Source organism: Cariama cristata, unplaced genomic scaffold, assembly GCF_000690535.1.
Source record: "Cariama cristata isolate BGI_N322 unplaced genomic scaffold, ASM69053v1 scaffold8104, whole genome shotgun sequence".
In the NCBI taxonomy this organism is placed as follows: Eukaryota; Metazoa; Chordata; class Aves; order Cariamiformes; family Cariamidae; genus Cariama; species Cariama cristata.
Window position 1 is genome coordinate 17901 of NW_009612292.1, and position 26771 is coordinate 44671.

At 36.6% G+C, this 26771-nt stretch overlaps 1 protein-coding gene across 1 annotated transcript; it reads left to right on the forward strand.

Moving 5' to 3' along the window:
• On the forward strand, nucleotides 1–22443 carry SLC39A10 (solute carrier family 39 (zinc transporter), member 10). Its single transcript, XM_009698557.1, has 9 exons — nucleotides 1–1062; nucleotides 2114–2315; nucleotides 7745–7914; nucleotides 8978–9196; nucleotides 10600–10720; nucleotides 12639–13007; nucleotides 14845–14925; nucleotides 16694–16884; nucleotides 22285–22443. Exons 1-9 carry the CDS (start codon nucleotides 1–3, stop codon nucleotides 22441–22443), a joined length of 2574 nt encoding a protein of 857 aa, XP_009696859.1.
• Nucleotides 22444–26771: the final 4328 nt, after the last annotated feature.

A 26771-nucleotide genomic window follows, 5' to 3' on the forward strand; every position in this document is an offset into this window, starting at 1 on the left:
ATGAAGGTACACATGCACACAAAATTTTGCATCATTTGTTTGCTGACATTTATCTTTCATCAGTGCAATCATTGCCATGAAGATGGGCATGACCATAGTCCTAAGGAGGAACGTGTACACTACCATAATGACTATCAGATCTCAAACGCATCCTACTTCCAGAATGGAGGAACAGAATCTATGCCGAGTAAATTTTCAACGTTGGAAGCTGAAAATGAACAAAAATACTACATTGAAAAGATTTTTGATCGTTATGGTGAAAATGGAAGATTATCTTTTTTTGGCCTGGAAAAACTTTTAATAAGCCTTGGTTTAGGCGAGGTAAAAGTAGTGATGATAAATCATGATGATATTGGCCATGATCATGTTTCTCATTTATATGCTTTGGAAGTACAGGAAGGAAAGCATTCTCACTCTCATAACCATCCTCATAGCCACTCAGATTCAGAAAACCAAACCACGATTGGTATGGCTGCAAAGAGAAATCATAAATGTGACCCTGATAGAGAGACAGTAGTGCCATCAGTCAAAGATGATGGCAAACGCATTCATGACCAGAGTCGCCATCACCATCATCACCACCCTCGTCTACATCATCATGACCATAACGGTACACATCATTCTCATAATGATTCAGTTAGTCATAGTGAACATGGAGAACAGAACCATGAACCTTCAACAGAGACAAACACAACTCAGGATCAGCCAGAAAGAAAACAACGGAAACAGAAGAAGAAGCAAAAGAAGATCAGTGAGACTTCAGGAGATGCTACACGGGATTATGCCCCAGATCATGATCCGGGTGATCAGTATGAGCACAATCGTGTCCATAAACACGATCATGTTCATGATGCATCTCACTTGCATGTACACCATCATGAACACAGTAGTGATCGTTCTACTAGTCATGGACATCAAGATTCCAATTTAGGTAATGAGGATGGACACCACCATACCAGCAAGCGAGAAGCACCTCATAAGCAGATTAGTGTAAGAAAACATGCTCTTTTTTCAACGCATAGTCATAAGGATCATAGTGAAGATGAACGTGATCGTGAAGAGGTGAGTATGAAATAGAGAACCGGTAAGTTGACTTCCGCTGTTGTTAGGTAATAATTGAAGGTGCATACCCACAAATAACGCAGAAGCACGTTTGTGACCGTTGCATAATAGAGGTAGCAGAGTGAAAAAGGTAGAGGTGACTGCCGCAGTTTTGAGTTTACTTTATGAGTTTTCATTTCTGTCTACCTATTGCCCATCTTTTCTCAGAGATCTATGTTCTTGCCTATTTATCTGTATAAAGGAGATCCTTAAAGCTTTCTGAGATACTGTGCTTACAGTTGGGGTTTTTTCCCTTCCCAGTATTCATGAATACTTCACACACACACCCCCTTTTTTGGACTTCTTTCTGAATGTAAGATCATTAACACTTCTGGAAACTGCACAGAGACTCTTTCCTAAAAGAAATACCTGCATCTTTTCAACATGCTTCTAATTTCTTTGTCCTAAGAGATTGTGAAGCAGTGTAGATGTAGCTTCTGTAGCACTGTGCTCGGTGTAAGCTCTACCATTTCTCCCTTCAGCATCCATTATTTCTGTCAGGACCGTAAATATACTTTCCTTTTCCCTTACTGTTAACTACCGAAGCAGGACATTTTGCTACCAGGGTTAAACTAGAAGTCAGGATAGGAAAGGATGGTTTGAGGTTTTAAACTGAATTAAAAAGTGAAAGTCCAAACACAAAGGGTTGGTAGGTAAAGAGAAGTCTTAGAAAACCTATTGGGTTTATGTTCTTCCACTACTTTCCTGTTGCTCTTTCGTCATTGCTTTTACTGTGTAATGGTAACAAATATGGAAACTAATTTTCATTGACAATTATAAAAAACTATGTAGAAGTTTGGAGACTGAGTTTGTAGTGCAGATATTTTTACTGTTTCTTTTCCCTCGTAAACCAGTTAGATCAGCTTAGGCATGTTTTAGCATTGGTGGAATGTGGGCCAGAGTTTTTACATTCTGTTTGTCTTCTCAAATCATATGCTAAAATTTCCATAAGTATAGTTTTTAATGAAATAGCTACTTTCATATTTAATTTGTTTGTACAATTTGCTTGCAGTGCTTAAATGTTACCCAGCTGCTACGGTACTATGGTCTGGAAACTAGCTCTCCAATATCTCCTGAATTGTTTATATACATGTGTCCTGCTTTGCTATACCAGATTGAGAGAAGGCTTTGTATTGTACATTATGATGAGCTTGAAGATTTTATGAAAAGTAAAAATGCATCAACTGAGAATAAAGATAAAACAGGTGCATCAGGTAGGTGTGTAACATCTAAAGCCTTCAAAATTATTTTGCATTGTAAATATTAACTTCAAAGTTTGAAAAGTCATACAACTTAGCGTTGACTGTAGAGTAAAGGAATGGTTGAAATTTAACATATATATTAGAAGATATTTGAGGCAGAATGCTCCTTTTAAGTCAGGAGACAGCATCGTGTTTGGTGATACAATACCTTCTCCTAAGTAACCACGGCTCAGGGAGGCATATCTTTCTTTCTTGTACCTTTTTATCCTTTTTTTATTATTTTCACTTTTTATGTTATGTTTGTTTATTTTTATTTTTTTTTTTGTCCTCTATCATTGAGGCCCAGCGTCCTATTGTTGGGCCTGTGGCCCAGGCATTTTGGCCTGGATTATTCCCACAAATCTTTAGATGTTGCACTCTAAGGAACATAGGCGAGGTACAGAAGCTTTGGAGATAGAAGGACCTCTAGGCATGAGCAGGTCCACCCACAGTTTGGATTATTTCCATCATTTAAATTATTTTATGTCTTTTAGTGTGACTGGGGTGGTCCATAAGTTTATCTCAAAGTTGGAAAGTTGCAGTGTTACTTTGACACAAATTTTCTTAATAAATTTAACCTGGATCTATTCATGCAGGAATAGAGAACAGCAATTTCATCACAGTTCATTCACTGGAAAATATGATTTCAGATATTACCATTTTTATAGTCTAGCTGTGATACAAATTTGTAGAATTGACATCCAGAATTTTTTGTGAACTCAAGAAATATACAGACTTAAGCAAGATGCAAGAACATTTAAATTGCCATTTCTGACAACACTTCCGTTTTCTGACTTCCAATGTCAATTATTTTATACTACTTCTCTTTTAAGTATATCAGAAGTATTCAATCAAAATCCTCTGTTGGCAGTTTGGGCTTTTTTTGTGTGTGCCCTGAGTAAAAATCAGTAGACTTTTTTTCTTCTTCTTAGCATAGTTCTAAGCTAAAAATATTTTTACTATTTTTAAAGCAGTTACTTTAAGGGCAGCATCCATTGTTGTGACTTTGTAACTTTTAAAATATATGTTTACTACTGCTATCTTTCATAAATTATAATGGAACTGTTGACAGATGTTTAGCTGCAGTATAATATTAAAAATCTAAAAAATCTTGGGTACAATGTCCGTATTTTGAAAATAAAAATGTTGGTAATTGTGAATATTGATTAGTACATGGATGCTTATTAGAAATAAAGCTTGAAGTAACTACATTCTCATAGATGTTAATAACTGTTGGAAAGAATGCATTGCTGGTAATCTTTTTTAACAATGCTGGAGTTATTAAAACAATTAACTTGTTATACAGATATCTCCTATAGTGACACAGCTAGTATCTTGTTAACTGTTCAAAGATTGCTGTAAACTGAATATACTGTGTTCTATATGGCAGCAAATTGTTTTGTGGGGTAGTCTCATTGTAGTAAGAGTTGACCCCTGCCTTATTACCAAGAGGATTTCTAGAGTAACTCTAAACATTTTCTGCCAGTTAAAATGTTGAACCATATACAAAACTGTCATGTTGCACGTGTTTTGAACCAGTTTAATTAGAAAGTTTCTACAGATGAGTGCTTCTTTTTAAAAGAATGCATTTTCTTTCTCTGTAATGAGTAAAGGAGTTGATGAATAACTCAGCTTGAAGACCTTTAACATTTTAAGAGACTTAATTTGCAAAATTAGTGAAGCCTATTGTGAACATTTAACATGTTTTATGGCATCTGATATCGAGTAAAAATAACACATTTGCCAGTTAATTATAAAAAATTGGGTTTTAACTTATTGATTTGGCTCTGAAAATAAACAGTAACCTCTAAGACAGGTCAGCTTGATCAGATAATGTATACTGTTGTATTGAGACTTCAGTTGATGTAATAATCATTTTCCCTTCTTAAGTGAGGAAGTGAATCACAAAACAATAAATCTTAACTGGTATATGGGGATTGTGGGAGGTGTAGGACAAATGTCAGTCATAAGAGTAACTTAACCTGCAGGTTGTAGGATTCTACTAAAATGAAAATGTGTGCTTACTCAAGCTAATGTAAACATTTTTAGACAGAAATACTTGCCAAAGTTAGGAGGATGCAGGCATTTTTAAACATTAGCTTTCTGTGGTTTTCTTTATTTTTGATTAAAACTTTAAAAAAATCTTGATAGACCAGTGCTGCTTCTATTCGTTGATACTAACCTGTAAGGTTTCCATTAGTTCTGATAGTGCATTTTTCTAAAGCAAAGTAATTTAATAGTTCTGTAACATCTATTTGAGGATTTTCCAAGGGCTTATACATACAAGTGAGCTTTCACAGTGTACCTATTGGAAGAGGTGGCATTGTTATCATTGAGGGCTCCTAAACAATTTAACTTAAAAGGAAAGGTACACTCTACTATGAATGAAGCTAATAGAAGTGATACAAGTAAACAGTGGGCATATTTTTTTTTTTAAGATGGAGATCAGTTAGAGCTGTTGATTAAAAGTATTTTAGATCAGATGTATCTTGTAAATCTTCCTGTGCAGATGCCAGTGTTCCCTGGAGTTTACCATTCTCTGAGCCCAGGAAGGCTTTGCTTCAGTGGAGCCTTTCTGTTAGCTTGCTTTCTTGTTAAAGCCTGCAGATAGCTAACCATTCTCAGCCTTCCAAGGAGTCTGCCGTACTACCCTTTCAGTCTGTTTTAATTTACAAATAGCTGTCCAAATCTGATGCGAGCAGCTGACTTTTGTTCACTACCCACTGTTTGAAGAGAGGCCCCTTACAGAAGAAATTGTTCAGTCACCTCCCTCTTGTTTTTTTCCACAGAAATATTTTATAAGCCAGGACATAACAATTCACCTCATTGACCAAGCTTTATACAGTATTCCTAGGCGTGTTATAAAAGATCTTGGTGTATAACTTAAGAGCTCTTGCAGTGTTCATAATACTGCATGTTAGTTCCACTTCCATAGTATTTTAGTGTTTTGAACACTCTACAGTTCAATGAAATCCTTCAATAAAAATTTTTGTTGTAAGTTTTCCTTAGTAGTTCTTTTTATATTAGGAGTGTTTGTACCTATATGTAACTGTGGGGTCATGCACAGTTTTTGTATGTATTATCTTTGACTTGACAGCAATCTTTTGCTGATAATTTTGCTTCCATACCATTTTTTTAAGAGTTTAAACAGAGACAGAAGCTGACAACCAAGATCTGAGAGTTGCACAGATCCCGTATTCTAATTCTCCTATGCCTCGTCTTAATCATGGTGCCATGTTTAGATATTTATCAGTCATAAGAGTATGTAAGCCCTTCAGAGATGCGTTTGCCAAATCTATGCTGTGATATATGAAACTTAAACCAGTTTGCCTAATCTCCTTTCCATTTTTCTCCATGTAAGGCTGTTGGTCATCTAACCTGGCACTTAACATCATAATATCTGTGTCCAGATTGGAGATCCAATGTCCTGCCAAATGGATGTGTAATTTTTATTTGAGCTACTTGTGCATGCATGATTCAGTATTGAATTACAAGTCCATGTATGGTGTTTGTTTCAGCAGAGCCTGTTAATCCAAACTACATGGTTGAAGTGCTCTGGGGTTGAATCAAGGCTGTGTAGTGCCAGTATTTTGGTTGGCAGGGTTCTGCTTCCACTCTAGACCTGCTTCTGTATTCCCATTTTCCAACCTCTGTTTTTTAGTTCCTCATCTGGTGGCAGTCTTTGCATTTTCACCAACTCTCTGTTTTCCTCTCAGTATCAATATGCATTCCAGTGTATGATGCATACTTTCTAAAGCATTTTCTAATCAGTTTCTCCTGGTGGATGTGCTCTTGTACCCTTTGCATTTGAATTGGATTGTTTCCTTTTCTGCATTGTTGTGGAGTGACAGCTACAGACTTTGTAAGAATGAATATCCCAAAATAATATTTAAAACAGCAGATGTTGTAAGTTTTGGTGTGGAACCAGACCAGACCTGCAGCAACCACAATGCTAGTGGCAAAGCCTTGTCAAATCTGATCTGTACCATTTTTTGTACAGATAGAATTCTTGGGACATTTGACTGCTAAATTATAAAATTAATTGAGCAGCTACAATATACTTATTCCTCCTGTCTTCTCCTCTCTCCCTCCATCCCCCGTCATTTCCTGGGATGTTTTCGCTCACTTGATCAAAAACGAGTGGACCTTCATAGGTATAAGGAAACTCAGATCATGCACCGAAGTATGGAAATGCTAATGATTTTAAATCAGGAGTAGTTAACTTTAATGAAATTGGCACACTGTGTAGACATTTTTGATTAAGGATGAAGCTGGGAAAAAACCTGGAAAAACCTTTAGACTAAAAACTTAAATAAATAAAAAAGTTCAGATTGAGGAAATCATGTTCGTCAAAGATCTCAGGCCAAACAGTTAATGTTTGTAAAACAGGAGCACCAACTTTTCCTGTCTTTGGGACTGTGAACCTTTTGAACTGTATTGTTGGAGTTTTTACTTACTGTTCTTTGAAGTTTCTGTGATGGGAAAAAACAAGAGAAGTGATAGAGAAGCAGAAAGGGGCGGGGGGGGAACCCAACAGTTTTTAATTCTTAGCCTTACTGACCACTTGAAATAATAGAAGGAAAAATATTTTATTAGGGTGAGATGCTGACTGCAAGAACCATGTTTCTTTGCTTGTAGGATCTGTTTCTTGTATAATTCCTCCTTTTCCATGTCATACAGAAATTTGCACATCTTTCCTGATTAACAGGATTATGTTGAGTGTACCATATTTATTACCCCTTTTTCTTCTAATGACAACAGTAGAGGCTCTCAGAAAAAATATATAGTGCTTTTTTTTGGTAGCAAGTTGCTTTCAGATTTTCAAACTCTTATTACAGCATTTGTTTTTAAAGTTCCTCTGTCAAAGGTTGAGTCTTACTTGTCGTAAATAAAAATGTATGTTTCAAAGTACCAAATCAAATGAATGGTGCCCAACTGAACATGTTATTCCTAACAAAGGGGAAATATTGATTCCAGTTAAATTTTGCATCAGAATTGTGTTAAAAACAAATGTTAAATATGAATTAGTGCTCATAGAGCCCTGGTAAGTTAAGTAGTGGAGATGTTTTTGTTCCAAAATGAAATCTTTTGCTTTTTGTGTTTCATTAAGTGCTACAGAGCTAAGTTTGGTTCTTACAATCAGGAAGACTTGTTGGGCTCTTTTTAGCTGATTATCTTCTGATGTCTTTCACTATATTATCCTTGTACTGTGAATAAGCCTGTGTATTTTTTGCTGTGGCTTCAGTACTGGCTTCATGTTTTTCAGCACCTTTTGAATGAACATTTACACAGTTTAGGTTAAAGGAAAGTCACCTTAAGAGATAGCTGAACGTCATTAATCAGTCTTAAAAGTTTTACAAGTATTGTTCTGATAACTTTTCTGTATTCATTTCTTCCCACAGCCTGGTTTTGTGGTATCATCTCTATCACCGTCATTAGCCTGCTTTCCTTGCTAGGTGTGATCTTGGTTCCCATCATTAACCAATGGTGCTTCAAATTTCTTCTAACTTTCTTGGTAGCTCTGGCTGTAGGAACAATGAGTGGAGATGCACTACTCCATCTGTTGCCACATGTAAGTATTGTTTCCTTACCTTTTATTCTTAATTGTAACTGAATATAGAATTTTCAAAGAATTATGTGACAAGTATCAACAAATAAATATTCACTGATGCAGATGTAGATTGACTTGACTATGAGGGACATCCTGAAACAGTGTTTCAGACTTTTTGTCAACAAAAAGAAAGGAAATACGTGTTTCTTTAAAACAAAACAAAAAAAAAAGAGGAAGGAGTAAGTAGTTGTGTATGCATAGTTTCTGTCACAGTATTTTAAAACACCTAATGAGACCAAGAAGAGTATTTTAAATTTAGCAGTATTGCTGTCCCTTGTCTACTGATACTTGTGTATCAGTACCACCTAAAAGTATTTCACTGGCATTATGCTTCCTGGTTACTAGCTTTTGCAGAAAAAGTAACCTCTAACTTACTGAGTCAAGAAATTGTCCAAGTTCCTGGGAAGGTAAGCAGTTTTTAATTTGTGTTGGTATACCGTAATTCTTAGAAGGGGAAATGTGTTCTAAAATTTTACCTTAATTCTTTTAGCAAAAAGACTAATGTTTACATGTTTTCTTTGTGTAAATTTTAATACAAATTTTTGGTCATGTAATTTTTCTTGAAGTTTGTATTTCAGATCAGAATTAAGGCTGTAATTGACTGTGATAGTTAAAAAAAAATAATGAGTTTTGGTTCCTAATAGGAGTGTAGGAACAATAATTCCTTGTGACATTGCTGTGTTAGTCTCATTATCTTTAGCATTGTGACAGTATCTTCAGCATTGTAAGAGAAAAAAGCTGAATCCAGTTAATCTCCTACTCCCCCCCATAACATTTCCCAGAGGAGTATTTTTTAATTGATTAGGGTAATGAATAGTCTAATGAAAAATTTCTATGGTAAAATATGTTTGTATAAAAAAAACCAAAACAAAACAACTAACAACAAACACCCACAACCCAACTTTTAAAGTCTTGTTATGCTACTTTGCTAGCAAGGTTACATATTTTGTCATCTGAGCTTGGAGCCATTTCAGTCTCCTGATTGCACCAGGTCATGCTGTGTTATTATTTTCTCTACCAATAGTCACATGGAGGCCACAACCACAGTCACCACCATAGCCAAGGTCATGTTCATGAACACAAGCGGTCTCATCGACATGCCCACGGACACGGAGTACGGACTGAAGGCTTTCTAGAAGAAAATGATCCAGTGCTGAAAGGTCTTGTGGCACTTGGAGGCATTTATGTTTTGTTCATCATTGAACATTGTATAAGAATGTACAAGCATTACAATAAACAAAAGGTACACACTAAAATTGCATGCTCTTTTAAAATACATTACCTGAAGTTATCTTCTGAGTGTTGAGGAATTCTCTATGTGATGATTCCTTAATCTGTGAACGTGAACAAGTGCTACTCATCTGCATTCTGTTTGATTTTATGTGAAGAAATCCTTTTCTAAAAGAGGTTGCTTTTCTTAACAAGGTAATTTGGAAAGACAGAGTAGAAATCTTGATGGGAGAGGTTGCAGCTTTTTGGCCAGATGTATTTGGAGGTAGATCTAAGTAAAAGAGATTACAGCTCTTTCTCATAAGTGCAGTGATTTTTTTTGCAAAACTATGAAAGGCAGTATGTAAGAAAGAACTGGTAATAGAGCCAGACAATTGTCAGATAATTTACAAGAAACTTAACTGTATACTATTAGCTAACAATGCCAGTGTAACAGAGGTATTCAGTTTTTCCATATGAGAAAATGCTCAAGTTTGCAGACCTCCTACTTTCTATAAATTGCCAGTCAGATTTTAACTTATTTCCCTGAAAATGATTGGATTTTTTTAGGACTGGGAGCATGGTATATTCATGATGGTGGTATAAAGAGAGAGCAAGTACCTCAGCAGGGAGTGTGACAGTGTGTAGAAATTCAAGCCACCAAAAAGCCATAATCTTTCAACAGTCAATATAAATACACTTTTAACTTTTGCCTCCATCATTCAACTTTGAGGAGAAAATTATTTTGGTGAAATGATAACTGCTTCTCCCAAAATGAGTGTGGAAAATTCTAAAGTTCTCTGTCTTCATGTCAAACTTGCTGCCTCAGCTGGACAGGCAGCAAAAGATTTTCTGTGTTGGAGGAGGCATTTCTTAGATCTTCTGATAAAGATAAAAAATGTCACATTAGGCATATCTTCTTTGAAATTAATTAAATAATTGAATCCCCTAGGCTGCTTTGGCAAATCTATGATCGCTGTTGTGTGGGCTACAGATAGGAAAGTAGCAAGCTTTTCTCTAAAGGAAAATACAAGGAAATTACAGGAGTATAAAAAAATAAAGTTTAACAAAATAGAGGAGCTGTTCTTGCTGCATGCTTGCTTTCTTGAACAAAATAAGTAAATATAATAACTCTGCGTGCATGTGTTTCTGGGTTGTTAGAGCAATCCTTGTCATAATGTACTCTGTTACTGAAGTGAAATATCATCATGTGTGTTCTAGTGAGATTTTGCAGTAGATAGAAAAGAATTTCCACTGGGATAGATGTTGTTGCTGAGCCTTAAAAAGATGAATATTCTGTGATCACATACTTCTGTTAGACATATTAAGAGAGAGTAACTTAGTCTATTTTGAAGAGATTTTTGGACAACATTTCAGTTTCTTTTCTTTCCATAGATGTCCATTTACAAACCAGATGTTATCTGTTTCTTGTTACAGAGTAAGCAGAAATGGTGCAAGAAAAAACAAACTGAGGAATCACCGATTGGAAGGAAACTTTCTGATCACAAGTTAAATAATAGACCAGATGCTGACTGGCTTCAGCTCAAACCCCTTGCAGGTTGGCATGTATTTTCAGAATTTTCTCTGATTATAAGATTCAAAGTAATGGCATCTAACTTAAGGCATGTAGCATGTAACCTCTTGTACAGTTTAGCTGCTATTATGCAAATCACTGTTAATAAGACTTAATAGGCTTTCTCTATTAAAACTTTTTTGTTTTCTTTAGATCTGAAAGCACCCTGAACGCTTCCTAATATGCCATACAAATGGTTCTTAGACTTCTGAAGTAGTCAGGTTTTCCGTGGCTGTGGTTCTTTGAGGGGTTTTTTTATTTGTTTGTTTTCGTGATGTTTTTTGTTTAAGCCGTGCCTGACTAGCTCAACCGTGCAAAAATTAGATCAAAAATGAACACACACACACACACACAACACCTGCAGGGGGATATCTGTTTCACTTTGAAGATTCCATCCTCGGACCAGGCTGAGAAGACTAAATAATTTATTTTCATAAATATCCTGAGTATTCTTCAAGTATCCAAAACAACTTTCACATACTGTTCTCTCATGACAGACTGAATGCTCGTGCAGTGTGTACCCAGAAGGAATGCCATATCACCCTTCCCGAAGGGATGAGAGAAGGGAAAGGGCTTTGCTTCATAACCTCTTTCTGTTGCCTGCATGGCTGTGGAATTAATCTGTTGATTAAGAATCCATAGGCTACATTTATACAAAGGCAATTTTGTTAATTTGAACGGTTTGTAGAAGGGAGAGTTAGCACTTGTAGCCTTCTCCACTCAAACATCTTAAAATGGGATTTGGGACATTGACATAGAACATAGACTTTCAGCTGTGAGGATGGTGGTACATATATTTGAAATGTCTTCATTTTCTTTTAATGAGCTATCAGAAGAATTTTGCTTCTAATAACATGGAGTACGTACTGGTTTTATAACACTGTTCCTCTTAAAGTGCACTCTGCTGATCAGCAAATCATTCATACTACAGGTACTGGAAGCCCATGCAGAATGTGAATTTTGAACTGCAGTGCCACCACCACTGACCTGAATGGCCATTCTATTTCTTTTTAAACAGCTTCCAAATGATGTTTAAGAGCCTGTTTAACTAGAACTCTTGGTCTGCTGCTTAGGTACTCTGTACCTGGTTTTTTAATTCCACTTACTGTTTGCTTATTTTTGACTCTGAAATATTTTTGCTGAATTATTGCAAGCTGATAACTTAATTGTCCAGCTTTTTTTCCACAACTGGTTTTGTTTACAGGCGCATAGATTGCCAGTTTCATTTATTTATTAATACTTTAGAAATACTAGTAGACTTAAAATTCATGTACATATGCCTTCTGCATTGTTTTCCCTTTGTATTTCTTTGTAAAAATGGCTTTGATTGCTACCAGGGTAGTGAGCTACGTTGAAGGAGCTCACTGTATGACAAAAGTGTCTGACACAGATGCCTGCAAAACAGAAACTATTTAAAGATCTGTTTTATCAGTGGCAGATGCTGGTATGCTTCAGTGAAGGCTAAGTTCTGGCCTGTATGAGCGTGCATAGAGAGTAGCCAGTTAAGGTTTCCTGAGCCATTCAGTTTTCATCTACAGCATATAAGACATTATTAGCATTCTGGCAACTGTCCTTTTCCAGTCATAAACTTCAGCAGTAGCAAAACTTACAGATACAAGCCTAGGCTGGGCTAAAACTGACTTTGTGTGCTATGGATACAGTGCTCTTGCCCTGTAGTGGAGACTTCTGTACGTTGTACGTGCAATTTAGTGAAAAAACGGGGCAACGAGAGATTCATATTTTTGGCTGTACATTGACAATGAAGTTACTAGATTGGGAAGTGTTAAAATACTTCTTTTGCTTTTGCAAAGCAGTGAAATTCGTAGCTCGATGATGCAGTAGTTGCTGGTGATATTTTAAATTAGAATTAATGTAGTGTCTCTCCAAACTGACTTCAATGTAGGAGCAGATGACTCAGTTTTGTCTGAAGATCGACTGAATGAAACTGAACTAACTGATTTAGATGGCCAGCTGGAATCCCCTCCCAAAAACTTCTTGTCTGTAGAAGAGGACAACAATATGCACCATTCTCACAATGATGTCTCACATGCTGCTCAAGAGCATGATCTTCATGATTCAGAGTATGACAGCCATGGCGAAGATAAAATGATAGCTAGAAAACACAGTCACCACTGGCACCACAAACATTCCCATCATTCCCATGGCCACTGTCATTCTGGAAAAGACCTGAAAGATACTGGGATAGCTAATATTGCTTGGATGGTAATTATGGGAGATGGCATTCACAACTTTAGTGATGGCTTAGCAATCGGTAAGCAAAAGCACTAAGTATTTCTCAACATTTTCTTCTTACCTTTAGTAACTTTGGTAACATTTTACTTATCAATGCTCACAGGTAAGGCTTTCAGTTAGCTCCTGTGGTTACTTCGCATTGTTTAATGTCCTTCAGAGCAGAAACTAAAAGGCCATCAATTGTAATAGTCTTCCCTTTGTTAATATTCTGTGACTATTTCCACCAAGATTACTGTATTGATGCTAGTAACAGTAGCAATCTCTGCCAAATAAAAATAGGTGCAGACTAAACCTCCTTATGAATTATGGAGCCTATGTAATGCACATTTGTTGTTTGGGTCTTAGTATTTACCTTTGAATAATAAATAAGTGCCTTTCAGTCTTATTTATAATGATATTTATTTATAATAATACTATTTCTATTGTTATTAATAATACATAGAATTATACAGTACTTGCAAATAATAAATGTACTACGAATCAGGCTACTGAAATAATTTTTTTAAAAGTACTACTTAGGATAATTTAGTTTTTGTTTGAGCAAAGTATTGTTTTGGCTTATGGTCAGTATAGATTTATTTCTAGCCAAACGTAGAAGAAATTGAAGTACCAAACAGATTTGATTAGATTTATTAAATCAACTTTGATTCACATAAACCTCTAAATGTGATCTGAACTGTAAAACACATTAATTTGAATATATGTCATACAAGTCAAAATGACAGTGAGAGTACTGAAGTGCATACTTTTAATTTTTTACTAAGGTAGCTATTAAGAGTACACAGGGTTCTGAACTACTAGCAGAAGAAACATACCCATTTTGAAGGATGGGGGATAGCTACTTATTAGGGTCTGAAGTTAACCGTGGAATCTACTACGGTTTCTCCACTTTCTCCAAACAATTTCTAGAGAAACTAAACTCCATAAAAATTAAATTTTGCTTCATTTTCACATTAAACAGGTAAGACATGTAGACAGTGGATTTTAAGGCCAAAAAGGATCACTGCGCCATCTGTTGAGAACTCCACTGTATTGAAACTCCATTTCTAAATATTCCTGTGTCAAGCCCAAAGAGCTGATTCTTTGGTAAAATGTAGATTTTAGAAAAGCATGTTCATCTCTTTAATATATCAAGTTATGAGGAATCCAGAGGAAAGTTAAATTTCCTCTCTGTCTTCAGATTGTGTCTTCTTTCTACTCTATTTTGCCTGTTTTGACTGCTCACTGCAGGCTCTTCTTGTGCGTCTCTCTGCTACAGTACAGAAATTTAATACCAGTTTTCTCATCTCAGAATTATTTAAGGTATGAACTTAAAGTTGATTTCATTAAATTAGCTTACACAAAAGTTACTGAAAGAGGTTTATGCTGATGTTTTTCTCCTTATTATTTTCCAAGTCTGGCTTATTAATGTTGCTGATACGTGCTCTACAAATTAGCATGAAGGAAATAGGTTATGGGTTAAATACTAGTTTGGATTTCCAGCCTGGAAAGGAGAGAGCTAGACTGTTGCTCATGTGCATTCATAACTGTCCTGATGTACTTGAGAGTTCCTAAAAATGTAAAAGTGGTCCTATTTGTTGGCTTGTTGCCTTTAAGTTTCTGTTTTGCTCAGTTGTGTTCTCTCCCAGGATTTATCATTCAGTTAAACTGAGTACTGAAGTATGCAGTGCTAATGCACATCCAGGATACTTCCAGTATTTTCAGTTTATATACAGACAAGACACAGACATAAAGAAAAAATATTAGAGCGTGTATTCTAACAGAAGGGTGTCGTCTCTGGAAAGTCTGTTGATTAAATTTTCTGACTTGAAAATAATGAAATATCTTTTGAATCCTTTTTCTTTCCCCCCCCCCAGGAGCAGCTTTTAGTGCTGGACTAACAGGAGGAATAAGTACATCTATAGCAGTGTTTTGTCATGAGCTTCCCCATGAACTAGGTAACTAATTCTATAAACTCAATATGTTCAGTCTCTTCATCCGTACAAAATATTTATCTAAAAACTGTTGTGATACTCATCCTGATAAGCATAATACAATGCAGATGCTGCAAGGGTGACCAGAATCTCAGAGTAATGGAGCAATATTGCTTCAGATTACATAATGAGAGCATTAATACAGAATTATATTGGCAGGTATCTAGTTACAGCAGTCCTTTGAAGCTTTTTGAATATGTTTTATAAATGTTCTTAGGAGCGTACACTTTACATTTTGGTGTTACGCCTCTGCATTTTGTAGTTAGGTAAGGTTACATAAGTAAACACAAGTTTACTTAAGTAGAATTCTTTGTGGAGATCTTCAGAAGATGCTTTGTACCAACTGTTGCTGAGTCCAGTAGGTGTGGATGACTCTTTAGGGTAAAGCCTGCAGGCACTGTTGCCAGTGCCATTGATTCTTCCCCCCAGTTGAAGCATTTCTTCTTGGGGTTAGCTAACCATGATGAAACCTGTTGTTTTCCTGTGAGCTGTAAGGCACATTGTATGAAACTTGAGTGCACGCTGAGACTTGCAAAAGAGCAGCTAAAGAGAGGAAGAGTCGTCTTTTTTCCCAGTAACGTGAAACTGTGCTAGATTAAACTGTGTATGTACTCCACAGCTTGTTTACTTGATGAGCTGCTAGCTCTGAATGGTTGAAAGTAAGGTAAAGCGAGTACTTCAAAAGCCCTTAGAGGTGATGAGTAAAAGCATTTTATGTAGACAGATACTAAGGTAAGTAATGGGCACAAATGGGAAATAACAGAGCAGATGTTCATGGTTTGACAATGATGCTATACAATTGTTAGTTAAATGAAGCTGCTGCAGTATATAATGGATTGCAATATATATTCGTGTTCTTATAACTTGCTAGGTTAACATGATTAAATTAACCTTGTATAAGAAGTGAGTAGTTCACTATACATATTTTTGGTTTTGATTCTAGATTGAGCAATTAATTTCTAGCATATCTGACATGAGAATATGATATTAATTACCCTTATGATTGCATGTCATCTTCTACTCATATTCACAAGAGTTCAGTTTGAAGGGAGTAAAACTATCGGAGCTGATTAAAAGATGAAAATTTAGATCTTTATAGAACATCTGCCTCTGTCAGTAATTTTAGCAGAGCAGTCCTGAATTCAAAATAAAACGGGTTAACCTGGCATGTCTTAAACCAGAGGACTGATTCAGCATGGATGTGAAGTCATTCTTTCTGAATGTAACTCTTCCTTTTCCTAGTGCTATATTTCTCAAATTCATTGTCACCTTCTGTGGGGACTAACGCCTTGTTATCCTCCCCTTGAATTTGCAGAATGAGGTGTATATAGCTAAGAGGAATTTTCACAGATACTGATTGAAACTAAGCCTCTGTTTTTATGTGCCATGAAAAACTTCTGTGAAGTTTGTATGCACAGATGTATCCTCTGTGAGAGGACCAGATCTAGACTCCTCCATTTAACTTTAAGCATTTATCACTATTACCTTTCTGATAATCAGCATGATGAATAGGCACCTTGAAATCATATTTTAATCCAGGGATTGCTGCACATAAATAGTTCTCGTAAGAGGTGTCATATCCTGTTGCCCAGTCTTCCTCAGAGCCTCTGTAGCAGCATTGTTACTTTGGCAATGCCTTGGATTGGTGAGATAGTAAATGTAGGCTAATTTATCTACTTAACTCTCCTGAGAAGCATTGATATTAAACCTGTGTGTTCTGTCTCCATTTTAGGTGACTTCGCTGTGCTGCTTAAAGCAGGTATGACAGTAAAGCAAGCTATTGTGTACAACCTCCTGTCTGCCATGATGGCTTACATAGGGATGCTGATAGGCACAGCGGTGGGACAGTATGCTAATAATATCACCTTGTGGATCTTTGCAATCACTGCAGGCATGTTCCTCTATGTCGCATTGGTTGACATGGTAAGATTGTTATGATTCTGTGTCATTTTTGCATTCCATGCATAAAACCTGGGACTTGAAATCCAACGTATGACAGAATTTTCTTTGTTACAATACATAAAATATCTGTAGACAGTAGATGGCTGTTTCTGTTCTGTGACTTTTTAAAATGCTGCAGGTACTTTAAGACGTGTAGTGAAGTTTTATAGTTGCTTGTGTGTTTGGGTTTCTGCTACCGAAGTCTGCCAGTGACTCCTCTTAAAATACAAAAACTACAGGGAGGCTGGGAAAGACACTCACACTTCCTACTAATAAACTACTAAAAATAGAAACTTCCCACTAATAAAAGCAGGATGATTCTCTGTTTTTGTGGATGGGGTATTAGATGCTGGAGTTCAATCCAGTATTTAGAATTGTTCTTCACTGAAGTTTAATCTTCATATATTTGATTCTGGAAAGTTTAGTCTGAGCCCTTAGCACGAGCAGCTGGTAATACATAGCTCTTACAGTGATTAACTTTTAAAAAAATCATCTGGTGTAAAAATGCTGCTGCTTCAAGAACATACAGGTGTAATGTATTTAGTGTGTGTACACCATAGATCCAGATCCTTCAGGCAGTGATGCACTTGTGCACATGGTATCCGTCCATATTCAATCCTGATTTCTCTCCTAAGCAGCTTCAGAGCTGCATTTAAATAAGCCAATTTCTCACCTCTTGTCTTTCCCAAGCCCAGTGATGATGAGATCAGTTTTCATTTTTGGGGTATTTTATAATGCTCTTTCTGCTTTAATGTACAGAGAAAAAGATGTGTCTCTTCGCTGGATTTTAAGGATAGATCTCATATTGTATTATATTACTAACCAATTGGACTACAAACTCCAACCTAGTTAAAACTTTAATTCATATGGGTGCAGACAGCTTTTTGTGGAGTAGCTCCCTGGATTTCCATTGCTTCATTCACAAACTAGTCTTTCCTAGTAGAGACATCTAAAGCAGGGTCAGGCTTCCTCACAGCTGTTATTTTTTTCCTCCAATAGACTAAGTAGCCATGTACCTATTATCGGTAGATTGCTATTTGGATCACCTGGTGTGGCTACATACTGCTTATAGAAAAAAAATGTAACTGGAGTTGTGGCTTTGAGGGATGTTCCAGTAGAGATTTTGGTTAGCCTCATGACATCTCTGTAGAGGGTTTGGTTTACTGGAATAAGGATAAGCCTGTTTCAGTTTTCAGTTATGGGTAAAATGGAATATTTTACTATTCTGAAGTATTTTAAACCATGCATTTTCTTCAACTTTCCAAATTTCTTCAGAGATTTTGTAGCTCCGTTAGCCTAAACTGCTAGTTCTGCTCTCCTGCATACATTTGTGCTGGCTATCCTGTTTTCAAACCATGTTTTTTTAGCAGCTTTCTGAAAAGTTAACTGGTGCGGGAGTGAAACATGATGTTTGACTCTCACTAGCTGACTTGTCAAAGCAGGGAGGCATCTGTCAGTTACTTTAAGCCACAGACATAGACTTTGGGTTTCAGCAATTCTCATTGAAACAGCATCACATCTTTGTCAGATCACTGTCTGTGAGGCTGTCAGATGTCTGCTCTGCTGATGTCTGGTGCAGGCTGATCGTATCATTTCCCTGGTGCTAACTAAAAGCAGCTGACATTATGCAGATCCCTCTCCCCTTTGCTGCTGTGGCCAGTAGTTGTCAGTTCCTAGCCATGGCTGCACAGTCTGGTTTCTCAGCCTCAGTGGTATCACTGAAGCATGAGTGAAGACCACTGAAAGTGAGGGTTCAGTTTCCGATGAATTTCCTGGTATTGGAAGAAGCTGTCTTGGCTGTTCTGTCCTCTAGCATATTTACCTCTGCAGTTAGTGCTGTGTTCAGCACTGCTGCCACATTGGCACTTAAAAAACTTAGTGTCAGTGGGGCTTCCAGCTTGCTTCTAGGTGGCATCCTCCACATCTGAGAACTTTCTCTTAAACTCAGCTTTGGTTCTGAAGATCCCATGTTAGTCCCATTAGTAGTCATCAAATGGGGGCTTGAGCACAGGTCAAGGCAGGATACAGTGGTGGAGGCTGCTCCCACGACCTTCATCTTATTCAGTCCTGCTTGCCATTAGGTCCTTTGTGACTAGGACTCATCGAAGCCAAGCACTGGCCATCACACCACAGGATATTTCACTTCATTATGGAGACTTTAATTTGCAAATATACTCTAGTGATGAAGTTGCTGTAATCTATTGTAAGGTAAATAAGTCCTTTTCAGGACTTGCTAAATAGAGTGTCTGTGTAGCTGAGCGTGATCCTTCATGCAACTTTAGATGTTCTACAGTAGCCTATAGTTACTGAAATATCACTTGCTTGTAAGTCCTGTGGCTGATACTTCCTGTACTTATTTTGACTGAAGACGTCATGTATAAAGGAAAGCAGTGTTTTCATTCTTTTATTCCTTGCCCATTTCCTCAGTCATCATAGTAGCAGCCAAATAGTCAAAGCCCAATGATCTGACTAAACAAGAGCAGGAAAGGTTCTGCAGGGCACACTTGAAAGTGGACCAGATTTTTGTCTTGATTTTTCCATAATCTGCCTCTCTCTCAAAGACCTTGTTAGCTGACTCTTACTTATAGGAACAGATTTTGATCCCTCCATAGCTTGACAGAGGTTCACATAGGTGCAGTTTTCTATCCATTCCTTACACCAGCTCCTTGAGAATGGATCTCTTGGTATTTTTGCATCCAACTATCTTGATGTTTGTCTAATTACATGTTTTCTAATGGTAAGGATACTCTTCTCCAATGCAGCCTAAACTCAGGTCTTTCTAAATCCTTCAGGCTTTCCATAATCTCTCATAACATTTTGTTTGGTGGTAAGTATCAGAAGAACAATCATAATATCCTCCTCCCTGACACTGCTGGTTTTGTTTGAATGGGTACATTGAATTTTCCTATATTCCTTCCCAGTCCAACTTTAATCATTTCATCTTAGTGGAAAATAGATTTATCTGTTAATTTTTTCGTTCCTTATATCTCTAGGACTGAAACTATAAGCTTTCAAATTCAAGAGGCTGTTATTTTTTTTTCCATTGACAGGACCGGACTCTTATATGGTCCCTGAAATTGGTCACATCAATAGCTAATAAAGCGAAAAGTTTAGTAACCTTTAGATGTGGTGTCAAAGTAGATAACCAGAAGTGTTAAAGCCCATTAGCGTAATGCTAAGGTGAAGCCTTTTTTTTTTCATCCGCAGCATGTTCCACCAGATCTCAAAAAACATCTGTGGCTTCTCTGAAAAATTTCTTCTTCATGCCTGCCAAGCTGCTCTCTGAAGTTCTGTTTATGCCTCCTTTAGCTACTACAGCATTGCAGAGACATCATCAGCGTTGAAGCAGTGCTGTGTAGAGCAGTTGGGCGGTACCTGTTCAAATGAGGTACCTCGGGGAGATTTGCCTCCGGTGAATGTGAATATGCAAGAGGTTCCTACAGTGCTCATGTATGTGTGGCCTATATCTCAAAGATGGAAGGAGGGGTTTTGCCAGTAACGATTGTTGCAGCACACAGCCTTCTTCCACCTTCCTCCTTCCCTGTCAGAGTCTTTCCAGGACCCTTTCTACACTGGGATTCTGCACCTGAGGGAGAGCAAAGTGGCACTGGCCAACTCCTCTGCCTGCCTACTCAGGCTCTGAGTACAAGAAAGCGGAGCAAGAGCACACCTCTTAGATATGGTGACGGTAAAAATAAAAAGTATTTTGAAGACAGTGATGAGGAGCGTGCCCATAGTACTGGTTACTGTTAAATAACTTTTTTTTTCTGTCTTAAAGGAGTCTTTTACTTGCTGTTCAGTTCCACCATTTTGGAAATATATGACAGCTGCCACTCCCTGTAGCTAAGACTTCTGCTTCTACTCATCAATATTCCCCCCTTTCATGGCCATGACCAGAAACCTTAGAAATCATGGAGGCAGAGCACTGTGTGCTTCCTAGATTTTGAAACAGATGCCAAAATATTCTTTGATTATTCTTAAGAGCATCTTTAGCTTTGGAACAACAATAGTATGTCTCTGTAGAAGTTGATTACAAAACTTGAATTGCGTGCAGATCTTCCATTCGAAAAACATGATGGTGAGAATTGGCAGCAGCAATTCTAGCACAATTCTCTGGTTAGGTTCTTGTATTACTCGAGGAATACAACTCTGATTTATTAAAAAGAAAATAATTCTGCAACAAATCTTGCCTGCCAACATGGAATCTATATAGCAATCTTCCGTAGTGTAAAGTCTGTGATTACTTCATTTATTCTTAATGACTTAATGGTACTTTGTAATTTGGTGTAGTGCTTGCTGTTAAGCTGTCTGGTCTATTGTAGAGGTGATAAACATTTTTCACACCAGTATATTTTTTATCTTTAAATACTCAGTGGGTCAAATTAATTGTCAGCTTTATGTATCTTTTTGAAATACAGTAATACAAGACTGGGGGGGTAATGTATTTGTTTTGCAAGCAGATTTAATGCTCTGATAATTTGTCGTTGTCTGTTGTGCAGTATTCAGGTACTCAGAATAAACAGAACTACTCTAGCCTATCTAATGAAGAGCAGTAAACAGAGGCTTGTGCTGTGTACTACCTGAAGTTTGCAGTTTGTTCTGTGTTATGTTTTTTCTGTACTGTGTCTTGAAGGAATTCCTTCGTTTACCTCATGCTTTCTTGAATTAATTTCTTTGTAAAACATTTTAAGTCTGTATGGGTGGCTTTGTAAGACACTTCAGAAGATTTATTTTTACATTTTCCAAGTCCATTATTATTTATTTGTTGCTTTTGTCAGTACTACTTGACTTTTCTTCATAGATGAGGAATACAAGGAATATCCAGAGCTTTCAGAATTTTTTATAGCTTCACATAGAATTTCCCTTGAATTACTTGTACCTATTATTCCCATATTTAAAAGGGACATATATGTGAATATGTGTAAGCCTGTAACATGACAAATGAATGGCTAAGTTAATCAGCAAAGTCATTATAAAGGGTATATTTATAGCAATGTAATAACTGTAGAAATAGTCAAAGCTTTTTATTATCTTTATTTGAGCATGACAATTATAATTGAATAAAAGAACTCAAAAGAGCAGAACCAGAATGCTGGGCTGGTCCTTATCTTGAGGAACTTAAAATTCAAGTAGATGTGTGATCCAGTAAAAGCTTAAGAAAAAGAAGTCCAAAGGAAAGGCATTTTTAGTTTGTTTTTAGTACATATGATGTGATCATGTTTTTATCAAATGTAGTGGTTAGGTAGTTTAAGCTATGTCTTAGTGCATTGTTTTTATAACTGAATCCTGGCGTGTTTATTCTTGACCATATCATCTTGTAAACTTGTCCGTGTATAAATGGAATAGAAGTGAAATAACTTTCTAAATTGTTTTTCCTTTTAGCTTCCAGAAATGCTTCATGGAGATGGAGATAATGAAGAGCATGGTTATTGTCCTGTGGGGCAGTTCATTCTTCAGAATCTAGGCCTGCTTCTTGGATTTGCCATCATGCTGGTGATTGCCCTCTATGAAGATAAAATTGTGCTTGACATCCAGTTTTGACCTAATTCTGGTAATCACTGTGGTTACAGTAATGTTACTGTATGGCTTTGAGTCTGCACTGTTTTACTGTATGCACATTGCTCAGAGAAGACGCAGTGGCTTGCACTACTTACACAAGTACAGTATATTCATTTCTATGTACATTGACTTTGCTTTTTTTCTGATTCAGATCAGATGAGATTACCCAATGCATCTTCTAAACTCAAGTGATGGACAATTGGGAAATACTAAATACGAGAAATAAATGCCAAGTTCAGTGTAGTATATAGGAAGCACTCCTTGCATAAGAAAGAAGAAAATACAGTGAATGATCACCTCATTTGGGAAAATACCATTTCATTGATACATTTGAGCAGAACCCAGAAAATGTTACAGTTGAAATTCATACCTCTGCAAGGAACCCGAGTAAGCTTTTAGTGCCACATAAGTCTGAAGTAGCACATATATATCTCTCTATCTATATATATGCACAGGTGTGTATATATAGACATATATATACACAGATATGCATGCATATATATATAGATGCGTGTGTGTGTATATATGTATACATACTCATTCTGTGCTGATTCTTCTGCATACTGGTGACTTGAAGTATTAAATCTTACAGCAGCACGTGACTGGAAACCACTGTGCTGGTTTAAATTTTAAGAAAGAAACCCAAAACCTAAACATTGTTTAAATTCTTAGAATATGCGTTAAGCTGCAATCCATCATTATAGACTTCATGTGTAAGAAGACAGGCTGTTGCTGTATATGCTGTAAAGTGCTATATTCTGTCAAGGATCAGTTTGACGATGTTTTTCCTGATTAAGATTTATTTGACGTTTGTTCCTTGATATTAGTAGGAAAATGCAAAATGCAGTAGAGTTAGCGTTAGCTTGGGGAAATCCCTGATGTTGGAGTTATTGAGCTATTTCTGGTTCTTTTTTACAGATGCTAAACATGTATTGTGTGCCACTTGCAGCATAAACTACTGAAGAATTGTGGCTGTGAATTTGTGCAAACTCTTTTAACAGAGAATCCATATGGGAATTTCTCCATTTTTGTAACACTTACTTTGGACTGTTTTCTCCTCTTCATGTTAAAACAATCCGAAGTGCAAGATGCTAGTTACTGAACCTGGGCACAGAGGTTAAATTATGCTCTGTGTATGTAGTACTGGTAGGTTATTTACTATACTGTAATATCAGATCAAAATCTGTTTCTACAATGCCCTGATATCAGACATTGTAGCACCAGCCATATCTGGCAGTAAAGAGTATGTAAGAAGAGTTCTACTTCCAGCATAAAGGAGTTCATTTCTTTTTTTTTTAAAAAAAACTTTTTTTTTTTTTTACGATTTTGGTATTTAAATTAATTAAAAAGCAGATGATAGATCTGTGGTATGTGTAATTTGGATGGATAGACTGAAAATTTGGGCCTTAACTTGCTGGGATCATCTGTCCTAGATCAGATTGTGCTGATATGCTTATATTGCCGCACGTCAGTTAGTTCTTCTTGTACCCATCTCCTTAAAAAAATTGTGAGTTTGTGAGGAGTGCAAGTTGATTCTGTAGTACCAGTCCTAAGCATGGTAGTAGCCTTTTTTAAAAACATACACTCCGTCTTCTTTTATGTACGTGCCAGGTAAAAGCTGTACTTTGACTATGTGCCGTAAGTTTTGTTTCTGTCTGCTTGGTGCCAGTGTAGCTGCTAAAAACACTGATCCTAATGCCTTTAATGAGAGCCAGTTGGTATCTTCATTCCATTTCAAGTCAATGTGTGTTTCCTGTGGCCCTTTACTTTTTGAAGCTTCATTGGTCAATTTAGTTTTTACTGCGAGCAGCTCATGTGTTTTAAAGAGATCGGTTGGTTCTTGCCAGTATTTCTTCCTAATGCAGTATCAAGAAACAGTATTAACGGTCCATTTCAAAGAAGGGCACAGCTTCTTCAGTGAAGAAGCCGAAAACCCAGAGTTCAGGCATGCAGCCATTTGATGCTCTGAACTCAGGTTTTCTTTTTACTTCTTTAAACATGTTTACTGTTGGACCCTAATTAGCAAACACACTGTTGTTAGCTTCAGATTACTGAATTTCTGCAGTGTAAAGATCCTGGGTGACATTTTTTCATAGTGCCCATGTTAGGTCACGTTCAAAGAAATTTAACTCACTGGATATCCTCTGAGGATCTAAGTTTAAACAACCTATGTTTCTTATGTATTAAACCGACCCTTAATTTTCCTTTTCTGTTAATTCTGTCAAGTACAAGGGGGTCATTATGTGGTTGTACTGATATTTTGTCAAATCATTTTTTTAAAGTTTGTTTCTTTTAATTCTTTACAAATGAAGATTTCTATATTTCAGGTAGTATATTTACTTTTGTATTAGTTGGAGTACGGTTATAGCTTAATACACTGCCTCTGTAGGAAAATAGTTAACTTCCTTCCAAGACCAGCTTCAGGCAAGGGAAAAACATGGTCCTTGAAGGTAGGTACTGTATTTTTTATAAATATGGGTTGTTTCCTTTTATTTTCTAGTATTTATTACAAGTTATGAAGAGCAGTGTAACAGCTGTGACTTCTTCTGTATGTTTCCACCAGTATTGAATTCCAAATGATTCTAATATACGCTTTTGAGTCATATAACAGACAATCTGAATTCCACTACATTTCTACTTGGCTTCAACATTCCATTCTGCTTGAATCCAGAGTCTCATTTAATTTGTGTTTGATGGAGGGCATAAATGTTACTTGTATATTACAATGCTGTCACTGTGTGACATCCCATATGAATTTTGATGTAGATCACATTGCACTCAATCCGCTGTGATTATGCTTAGAAGATATTGTAGTTGCTAGATGCAGTGTGATTTTTTTGTTTGTTTTGTTTAACATCTTTTTTTCTTTCCTCTCCCCGTTAACAATTGAGTCTATGGTTTAAAATGTGATTATGGTCCTCTAAGATAACTTGCTGAGCTATCAGTCTTTTTGTTATAACTAAATAATTTTTTAAAATTTTATAAAGCTGGAAATGATCAAATGCTGGTTTGTTCATTGTCAACAGTGTTGTGTTCATTTCATGTACGTTCCTTATAAATAAGGAGCCTTCAGAAAATAAAATTATTCAAGGAGCAGATTTTTTGTTGGCTTTTATAAGGTTTTATTGTGCACCTTTGTATTTTAGTATTTTGTTTCAAATCTCACAAAAGGCACAAATGCAACATTGTAAACAAACTCATTTTGACTTCTCTCTTTACCTGGCACTTCAGGACTGACATGAATCCCTTATTAGTGATCTGGAAAATGCGCCTACCTCCATAAATTGTGATAGGTTTATGCATTAAGCTGACATAATAACGCCACACCCCGTCTGACCCAGTGTTCTTGTGGTTTGTCTGAAGGGAGAGTCATTGCGATGGCAAAGTTGGTGGAATGGCCTGTAGTTGACAGGATCCCTCTTCTCTCGCTGGTCTTGTACACTGGGGCCAGGTAACTTGGTCGTTGTGGAATGTCTGCTCTCTTACACGGCTTTAGCCATGTCTGCAGTAAAGAATAAAATAATCCTTTTCATCTCAGTTTAAAAAAAAAAAAAAGAAAAGGGAAGCAGTCTTGGCTTGGCCAAAGTCTCTTGGCATTGTTTTTCTGTTTTGTTTGCTTTTTAACAGATAGCCCCGAAAACCTGTTTCTTGTTTGCTCTTTCTTAGCAGATTGCTAAGAATATGCAAAAATATGCAACACCAAACTAACTTCCTTTCACTGTCATGATTAGCGGAAGCTTCTCGGCTCCTCTCAGACACTTAATTTCTATTTCAACATGAAATATTTCAATTAAATTATTTTCTTTTTTAAGAATTACCCTGTTACTTCCTTCAAGACTAGAACTTAAGAGTATTACTTCTACAGTTGGTATATAATACTGTAAAATGTCACCAAATGAAAGGTACTGACCACAGGTACTGTATCATAGAGGATTTTTGGATGAGATTCTCCTAGCATCTTAGTTTGTCTGTTCCAGCGAGCTCCATCCAAGAACAATCCCTGAATGTAGACCCCTGAATCAGTTGGAAAAGATACAATATTATGCAAAAATGGAAAATGTCTTCTAGCTGAGAGCAGCAGCTAGTGCAACGCACTTTGCTGTCAGTTAATTGAGCGTGTGGGACTTTTTGGTCAATGTTGTGTGTTCCAAGTGATGATCAAATAACTTTGAGTGTAACAGTCTTATACTTTATTACAATTTATTATAATTACAATTCTATAAAGTTTTATAAAGTTACAATGTCAGTGATATCATAGTGTATCCAGCCTTTTCTGAATGTTGAATGAAAGAGCTTAAAAATTTTTCCAC